Raw genomic sequence first — 10,251 nt, forward strand, 5'->3', positions numbered from 1 at the left:
TGATAAAACACTCGGCATTCTTTAGACAGAGGAGTGTACCAGATTATCGTCAGCTGTCAAACACGAAAAGATCTAAGTGGTCCTTTGCACAGGCGACCAGTCCACTTCTTAAGGATGTTAGGATGTTATGCTGTGAGGGATAAAGACTGGTTGATTTTCAAGGTTCCGGGACCGGTACGATTATGAACTCACATCTTTTCCAGGACAATCACTGGGGTGCGCACCCCTAATAAGCCCAATGTTTTCCGTGTGCGGGGTAAAATTCGAACCAGCATTACCCAAGCTATTCACGACAACGAGATATTTATCGCCCACTGTACTCCGGAATTAGTCCAGTATAGATCACCTGGGTTCGGTAACCGGATTAAACTATATTTTTTTTAGAAAAAACTCACCTGTGCTCCAATTTGAATTATTCCATCTCCATCTCCACTTTTGCTCGTTGTGACTCCAGACATTTACCTAACCACCGAAGGTCACTCATGGCCTGCAATGGTTTTCTGCTTTAGTTCATGCCAGCTGGCTATTTCTTTGAACTAGTCGGACCCCATGCACATTGTTCCCAACAAGTTGGTTAAGAAACCTATTACAACTGCTTCATCGGATATTTCTCACTGTTTATGACATTGTCCTATTTTTGTGCAATCCGCACCCCCACAAACCCCCCACTCATGCTTCATTCTGACTGTAAACATATGATCATGCCAGACGGTATGCCACCCAAAAGTTGAGAATAAATATTATTATTATTATTAATAATAACAGTGATTAATTGCAGGCGTATATGGGTCTTGCGCAGGCACGAATTTCACATCCCAATGCATGCAATTCGTCTCAGTCAGGATGGGCTGCTGAAGGACCCTGTTATATTTTTCATACAAAAGATTCAACAAAGTAGATTGTGTTCCATCAAAGTAGCATAGCATCACCGACTGTCCTGGAAGGATCTTGCAGTTAAGCCAGACTTTGCCCTCAGAGCAACGTTGACTGCCGCCAGGGTTTTCGCGAGTAACCACCTCCTAAACTGTAGAGCTAGAAGCGCCGTACAACCAGGCCGCTGTCATGAAGTCACCTAGCCCACTTGTGGCCAATGTTTAAGTTTTCCATTGTGGTCAATTTGGGACCTTCATTCATCTGGTCAGAATGGTTCATCTGTTTTGGCTTGTACCAAGGTTAAACTAGCAGTGAGGCTGGGCGAACGATGGTTTGCTCACAGCAGACTTTGCAGGACCGATTCTCCGATAGGCTCATCAGAAACATGCAGACAATTCAGATTAAAGAACGGCTTACAACTTTTTGCACCATATTAAAGTGCTTGGTGTCTCGTCGGTGAAACAAATCACGGCGGAATGAACCGAATAATTTCCAACCGATACAACCTAGCACAAGAGACACAGTGTAAGCCGCCGGAGATTACGCAGTAGACGACGTTATACCTTTGGCATATACGGAGTGTAAATGTGTATGAAACGGAGTAAAAACTGTGCCGCTGCACATAGACCAACGAAGGTTACATTGAATAAAAATCATACTCCCCGCGGGCTACAAAATGTAAGAACGCCGTCACTACAATCATTGATTCAATCAGGCTGGGAAAAAACCGATAGGAAATAAAATGTGTAATATATATGCCTGCAATGTGGTAGCTTTTGGTGAACCACGCGAATAAGTGATACAACAATGCATTACATAGATGGCGTTTATTGTTGCAGTATGTGCATGGAGTGTGCTGGCACAGTGAGAGCACACAATTCACATGAAATGTACGAATGCCGTCACTGAAAGCACTCACTTAATCAAGCGAAAACAAACCGACGAGGAATCAAGTGTGCAATGTTTCTGCATCTGTGGGGTAATGGGCTGATTATTGCGGTGCGTTTCTGCTAACTAAGCGGACAAATGATACACCAATGGATTAGGACGTGCGTCTAATGCGGCGCTTGTGGCCTCTTACTTTTCACCGTTCGCTCATCGGAAAAATTATGTGGCAGTTGACAGTCGACGTTCACTGTTAGCTATGTTCTCCTTCGGTTACCCTAGTTTACAAATGCCAATGTAGACTGTTTAGTGCCTGGTTATTGTTCCCCCTCCTGGTTGCAAACTTCGATAGTTACTACTTGCATCGCGTGGAGTGTCACACTTTGGACCCCTGTACTGGACACTGTCGGAAGATTGGCGGTGAACAGGCTTTCGTTTACGAGAAATACACTTATATGCAAATCAATCTGGTTTTCATGAGAGACTCAACTGAATCCCTCTTTTATGATATTCTGGAACTGAATGTGCTGAACACAGGCCGCCTGATGTTTCAGGCACGATATTTGAGATATCGCAGTATATTTTCATGTTTTCGTCTAGTTTTTACATAGCAAATGCTTAGCAAACAGGGAAACTATGCTAATTGTGTTAGCGATGGCCAGGGCATCATCAGACATGGTGCACTTGACGTGAGAACCACCGCCAACAAATTCGAGAAAAGTCACAGGAAGGTTCTCAGGTCATTCTCAGTATCCTGCCATGAAAAATCAATGTCTAAAAGGAGACTTACGGCAACCATCTATAAGAAGTAGCTGCTACATAACATAATTTTGCTGGTTAGTAGAAAACTACTAATAATCAATGAGAAATCTGAGAACCTTCGGAACAGTTCAAGCAATGCCAAGGTTGAGTATAAAAAGCGAAATTCTGTTGCTGTCGTCCCGCAAACACTGGGCTCATCCTTGTTTATTGTATTGTGTTTCCAGGTTGAGGATGTAACCTGGGGAAATACAAATTTAACGGCATAAATAGGACTCACTTGAATTGTCCCATCCAAACGCGTGCTGACCGAATGTTTTAAACGTCGTTGTTATTGAGATACCCGCCGAACTTTGATCTCACATAGAAGCGGATGTTGAAACAGTGGCTCCGGCATTCAATCATTGGCCGTATGACCTCCAGTTCTTCTGGATTCAGTCGACGGTTCCGATTATGCTACCGGGATGGTTAGGCACCCAGAAGTTCACGGTTGTAAACCCTATTGAATTGGGTGATTCGTAACGAGTTACCCGGTCCGCCAACGCCTCAGATGCGCGTGATCAAGCAGTCAGCGTCGTTTTCCGTCGTTAGGACGACGTTCAAATCCTTCCCGGTGGCATTGGTACTTGACGAACCTTTTGTCACCGGAGAAATTTGCTTTCGAGTTCCGCACGCTATAGTACGATCCTGAAATCTACTGGAACTACTTGATTTAGTGCACGAGTCCGTGAACTTTGCAGAATAGGCGGTTGTCCATGTTTTTTTCCAAACTGAGTGGCAGCGTTCACTGTGTGCTCTTCAGCGGAGGCAGCGGCAATCGCAACGACTGATTGTGTAGGTGAGGAGGCCATAACAAGTGTGCCTCACAGGCGTGCGCGGGTAGTAATATAGGTCACGTCCAACAGTGGAAATGGGTAATCAGCCAGTACATTTGATGAAAGAACACTACTGGAAACGTGTTAGGGAGAGTGGATTAAACGGAATTTCGGACAAAAATAAGGAACCAAAAAGTCGTGGTAGTAATAGTTTGGCAGAAACTTGTAGCGGACTAGGACCTAATCAGCGTTGTAGCGGACAGGACCTAATCAGCGTGTTCGGAAAAATTAACAAGCAAAAGTAACCAATACAAAATCACAAAAATCAAAATAGGAAAGGAAAGAGCAAGAAGTAGCAGGTCGCGCCGGAAAATTGTGTATTCGTAACATTAAAACAAACGTCATGACACAATGTGAACGACAGTTACAAAGTGGTGTTCAAGTTCAGGAAGAATGGTAAATGCGACAACGGATTACAGACACTACAGCACTCCCCCCTAGAGCGTCAGGAATAATGAAATGGAATGACGCTTGATAATGTGACAAAACTCAAGGGGTGATGTCTGTGAAGCGAACAGGAGTCTTGCAGGTTCGACCAACACGTGTTTGCTTCAGGATAGGCAGCGGGTGATCGTCAATACGTCGTGCTATATGTTCGAGGTTCCTTGGGATGGCTGTACTGGAGGTTTGGGAACTTGTGGGTAGAGTGACTACAGTAGGGGGATCTGAGTGAGACTCGTCATCGATGAATGCAACTTTGAGTCTGTCGATACTGACGGAGTCCGGTTTTCCGTTCCTCTCAATCACAAAGTACTTGTCCTTGCGAGAAATGACTTTAAACGGACCATCATACGGATATTGCAACGGTCGTTTGACGCTGTCAACACGGACAAATACATGTGTACAAGAAGATAAACCGGGATCCAAATGTGTGCGTCGACCGGATTTCCGAGTGTCAGACGGGCGAAGAGTACGCATATGATCTTGCAGTCGACTGACGTATGTCGATGGTGAGAGGTCTTCATTGGGTGTGGATACACATACCATATCTCCGGGAAGACGTAGCGTTTGTCCATAGACAAGTTGGGCTGGAGTGCAACCAATATCCTCCTTCACGGTATTGCGAATGCCAAGTAATATCACTGGTATCGATTCGGTCCACAGCTGTGATGATGATTTAGCCATAATGGCGGCTTTCAGTTGTCGATGAAGACGTTCGACTAAGCCGTTGGCTGCAGGATTGTAAGCTGTAGTTTTGAAATGATTGCATCCTAATAGATGGTTCAGTTCACGAAACAAGGAACAGGTAAACTGACTCCCACGATCTGTAGTGATGCTCTCAGGGACACCAAAATAGGATACCCAAGAATCGACAAGGTGTCTGGCAACGGTTTCGGACGAACAATCGCGCATGGGGGTCGCTTGAGGCCAGCGTGTGAAGCGATCGACTATTGTTAACACATAGGAACATTCGTTGGATGGTGGAAGTGGTCCAACGATGTCTACATGTATATGCTGGAAACGGCGTGTAGGCAAGTTGAAACTTCCGGGTGGCGTAACCGTGTGTTTATGGACTTTACTCAGTTGACAGGTTTTGCACTGTTTTGCCCATTGTCGGATCTCTTTCTGCATACCAGGCCACAAGAAACGTTCACAAATTAATCGAGCAGTGGAACGGATACTCGGGTGTGAAATGGAGTGGAAATGCATGAAGACTGACCGACGATATTTCTGAGGCACAAATGGACGAGGTTTACCAGTGGACATGTCACACAGAACTTTAGAATCACAGTTTAAGAGCGGCATATTAACGAACTTCAGGGAAGGATGTGATCTAAGCTCTTGTAATTCTTCGTCCTGCTTTTGGCTCTCAGCTATTAATTGCAGATCGAACGGAGCGTGTACCAAGTGGTTTATATGGGCACGGGATAAGGCATCTGCAACTAAATTGCTGCGACCACTAATATGCCGGATGTCACTAGTGAATTGGCTGATATAATCCAACTGCCTAGTTTCCCTCGGTGAATAACGATCAGATGTCGCGTTGAGTGCAAAAGTGAGCGGCTTATGATCTGTGAGAATCACGAAGTGTCGGCTTTCCAAAATATGTCGGAAGTGCCGAACAGCTAAGTAGATTGCGAGAAGTTCACGGCCAAAAGTGCTATATCGAGTCTGTGCAGGTTGTAAGCGATGCGAGAAGAATGATAAAGGCTGTATTTCACCGTTGACCTCCTGTTGTAGAACCGCACCAACTGCAGTTTGTGAGGCATCAGTAACCAGGAAAAGAGGTGTAGACGGATCAGGATTTATATGTGCCAAATTGGTTGTCTGATTTAACACTTCCTTAACCGTTTCAAATGACGCAATGGCCTCCGCTGTAAGGGTGAAATTGCGCGTTTTCAGTCTGAGTAGGTCGGTGAGCGGTTGGACAACCTCGGCACAGTTAGGGATAAAGCGACGGTAGTAATTGATAAGGCCAAGGAAACGTCTCAACTTCTTAATGCTGTTGGGAGCTGGAAAGTCGCAAATGGCGGAAACTTTAGATGGCAGAGTACGGATGCCGTCTGAGTCAACAATATGTCCTAGAATTTCTAGTGACGAAACACCAAATTGGCATTTACTACTATTGATGACTATACCATATTGCTGAAATCTTTCAAAAACTTGCTTTAAGTGAAGCACATGCTCGTCTTCTGACCGACTGGCGATAAGTACATCGTCGATATAAGCGTAGACAAAGTCTAATCCCCGTAAAACTTGATCCATGAATCGTTGAAATGTTTGAGCTGCATTTCTGAGCCCAAATGGCATACGAACGAATTCATATAGACCGAATGGAGTGGTGATAGCCGTTTTGGAAATATCGTCTGGAGCGACAGGTATCTGGTGATATGCTCTGACGAGGTCTAATTTACTGAAGACAGATTTGCCGTGAAGAGTAAGGGCAAAATCATGCAGATGCGGAATTGGGTATTTGTCCGGGATGGTGACACGATTTAGTGCACGATAATCGCCACATGGTCTCCAATCTCCCTCGGACTTTTTGGGGACCATATGCAGTGGAGATGACCAGGGGCTGCTTGATGGTCGTATGATACCCAGTTGAAGCAAATGCTGAAATTCTGTCTTGGCTATGGCAAGCTTCTCCGGAGCTAACCTCCGTGGACGGGATGCGGTGGGTGGGCCTTTTGTCGAGATATGGTGGAAAACGTCATGTTTTACGGAAGTGGTCTTGGAAGCAGGTTTCAGGATCTCTGGGAATTGGCGAAGCAGTGCTGTGTAACGGTTATCCGGCAAAGCTGGGCGGATTCCAATAGAATTAATGGATGAAGCTTTGCCATTTATGGAGAGAGTTGTCGAATTGTCAAGCAACTGCCGTCTGTGGAGATCAACCGTGAGACCAAATGACGTGAGAAAGTCCATACCAATAATGGGTTTTTTAACGTCGGCCACTGTGAAAACCCAAGGGAACTGACGACGAAGACCTAGATCGAGAGTAAGAAGCTTTTCACCATAGGTCTTAATGCTCGTACCGTTGGCTGCCTGCAGAGTATATGCCACCGGCCGTAGGTTATGCTTGCGTGTAGGAGGAATTACACTAACCTCAGCACCGGTATCAATGAGGAAACTCAAGGACGTGGAGCGGTCATATACGAAGAACAGGCGACAGGTAGAGGAGCCGGGTGCAGTGGTCGCCATTACTGGCCGGCCATGGCGTTTCCCGAATTCGAAGGCTTTGTGGGGAAAGTGCAAGGTCTGGTGCATCGGATAGCGCGGTCACCGAAGCGACGGTGGTAGTAGCACCAGCCAGGTTGGTCACTGTGCTTGGGAGCACGACTGTGGGATCGAGACCTAGAACGTCTATGTTGTTGGGGGCGACCAATGAGTTTCGTGACTTCATTCAGTTGGAGGGATAACTCAGTAAATTGAGCTTTCATTGCACTGAACTCGACCTCCAGGTTAGATTGCGAAGTGGATTGTTGCTGAACGTTAGAGACCACGAACTGTCTACAGGTTTCATGGACGCGGTCAGCCACCTCAGCTAACTTCGCTAAGGAAGAATCCTGCTCGATGACGGAAATGACTTTACGGACTTCGATGGGCAGGCTTTGTTGCCAAAGTTCTTTCAAAACCGCATCGTTGACCGGATGCTTACCTTGCAGGTGCATCATGTGGCGGAGATGTTGTGACGGTGTTTTATCGCCGACGTCAACACCGGAGAGAAGCTTCCGTAGATTCTGCTCATCGCTGGAAGCGGTACGAGAAATGATAGCTGCTTTGAGAGCATCGTACGGATCGGTGGACGGTCGGGTGTATATTAAATCAGAGACTTCTCGGGCAACGAAGTCTGGTAAGCATCCTACCACATAATTGTATCTGCTACTCTGCGAGGTAATGCGACGGGATTCGAAAATGGCCTCAAGTTGGGCGAACCATAGCCTCGGATCACGTGCACCGAATTCAGGTAACTTAATGTAAACCACGTTGTCTATTTCGGGTGTCTGTGTCTGTTCAGAAGCCATGCTGACGTGGAAAATAAATACAATAAAGCACGGGAGTACTGCAGAGAAGAAAAAAACTAAGGAATGATTCGGGCTCACCAAGTATGTAGCGGACTAGGACCTAACCAGCGTGTTCGGATAAATTAACAAGCAAAAGTAACCAATGCAAAATCACAAAAATCACAATAGGAAAGGAATGAGTAGTCAAATGGGGACTCACGAGTGCGTAGGTTCAGTAGTCCACTACACCGATCTGAATGCAGTAACTGGCTGTGAGAGGAAAATATTCACTCGTCGAGATTTCCTGCAGATGGCTCCGTGTGAGTGAAATATTCCACGGTAGGAAAATTATTCACGGCTAAAAAGTGTCACAGGGATTTATTGTGACGTTTAACAGTTGACACAAACACAGAGATTTAGTCCCACTGGTTCAACAGTCAACAAACAGTTCAACGGGCGTAAATACAGTCGTTCAGCAAGAAGTCAGCAGGTCGCGCCGGAAAATTGTGTATTCGTAACATTAAAACAAACGTCATGATACAATGTGAACGACAGTTACAAAGTGTGGTTCAAGTTCAGGAAGAACGGTAAATGTGACAACGGATTACAGACACTACAAACTGGACATTTGTGTTTCTGGGAATCTCGATTCCAACTTAACTACATATCCGATGCGTTTCGTGTTCGGTACTTCGAGTTGCTTTCATCTCGACTAATCATGCTTTCATGCTGTATATGTCTGTTAGTAGTAGTGTGTTATGTAGAAACGTGCTAATGGTTGAAGTGCGAAAGAAGCAGGTCAACTTCCTCCAGATTTGAACCGCAAACAAGCCGGTTTCCGCACTCAAGCTTATCTGACTAGGCCATCAAGCCACGAGCACTCAGTGATGAAAACACCCGTTATGTGGCCAAGTCGTAGGCTAAACTGTCGTATGTTTGGGTATGTGTCATGTGATTCAGTGTAGCTAAACATTTGCTGGAGTTTGACTTGTGTACGAATTGACTACTGATGTCGTGACTCACGTGAAAGCGTGAATTGCTTACGAAAGCTAAAAGAAGTTAGTGCAATTGTTAGAGACCACATGGTACTGGTGGTCGAAAAATGCGCAGCAATGCTACTCTTGTGACTTGATTTTGTCTCGCGCTTTCCGTTTGACTAGACGGATGCTGATACCTGTGTTTTCGGACCTGAGGAACATCTGCCGTGATTCGTCGTCTCTATAGACACATTCATTGTATTCGGATAACTCATACTAAGCTTGATGAAGGTAAGGCTTTTAGGTGTTATTGACCAATGCCTGTAGGTCAATTTTTTTGATTCACTGCTTGATATCACCGGGGAAGTATTCAGGTACTTTTTTCTGGCAGCAAAGTTCTCCATTGGAAATGGTGAAACACGCCGGACCTTCCATAGCCGGCTGATAGCTTTTGACTAGAGACTAAATGGTAAGCTGCTGATCATAACGCCTACCATAAAGTCACCACCTAAATGAAGCAAGCCGTCGTTGCTTGCACAATACAGCGATGAAAACCAATCTGACGCACAGGATCGACATTTGACCGGGGGTTCGCAATACCTGATAGATTGGCTGGAAGTAACCAGCCTATGACAAAACAGAAAATGTGGTAATACGAGTTCCTTACCAAATGAAACTAGATCGCATATTAAAAGATTACACTAACAAGCCACCGTCCATTTGTCAAATGCTGACGTGTACGACCAATGTGGATGATGATGCAGATCAAAAGTGGACAGTACCAAACCGCTACAAACAAGAAATTCTCGGGAACAATTGCGCCGAGAAATTAGTTTTTGATGTGAACCTTCATCATATATCATCCCAAGATCAAAATGGAAATGACCTCGCAAGAGTCGTGATCACATCTTAGGCCTGTAGTGGACAAGGATCTATGTATGCGTGTACAGCTGAAACACAAGGAGTTATTGTGACGTTCAACAGTTCACACGAACACAATAATCCAATCTCACGACTTCAGCAAACAGCAATCAGCTCAGCTCAATGCAATTCCACTGACTCAGCAAAAGGCAGGGAAGTCGCGCCAAAAAAACTGTATATTTTTCCATTTTCGATTTAATGTAATTATTGGTACAATAAAACAAGATGTCATGATACGTGTACAGTGTTTACAAATTGCAATTCAAGTTTATATGAAGAGAGTAGAAAATGGGGAAAATGTAACATTGATTTGCAAAACACCACAGTACTCCCCCCTAGAGCGTTAGGAATGATAAGGGAATGACGCTCGATAGTGGTAAAAATGTTTTATGGGGTGTAGTCTGCAAAACGAACGGGGGTCTTGCTTGTACGACCAGTACGGGTGTGCTTCAGAATAGGCAACGGGTGTTCGTCGGCAGGCTGGGATACTGGGTCAGGTTTTTTTGGGATCACTGTACA

The 10,251-nt window shown here is 45.1% G+C and overlaps 1 protein-coding gene across 1 annotated transcript; it reads left to right on the plus strand.

The window, feature by feature from the left end:
• Positions 1–9,481: 9,481 nt before the first annotated feature.
• Positions 9,482–9,724, plus strand: T265_02205 (hypothetical protein; the record flags this gene model as incomplete). The annotated part of the gene is made up of 1 exon (XM_009166393.1): positions 9,482–9,724. One exon carries the CDS (start codon positions 9,482–9,484, stop codon positions 9,722–9,724), a length of 243 nt encoding a protein of 80 aa, XP_009164657.1.
• Positions 9,725–10,251: the final 527 nt, after the last annotated feature.

Source organism: Opisthorchis viverrini (assembly GCF_000715545.1).
Source record: "Opisthorchis viverrini unplaced genomic scaffold opera_v5_27, whole genome shotgun sequence".
NCBI lineage: Eukaryota > Metazoa > Platyhelminthes > Trematoda > Opisthorchiida > Opisthorchiidae > Opisthorchis > Opisthorchis viverrini.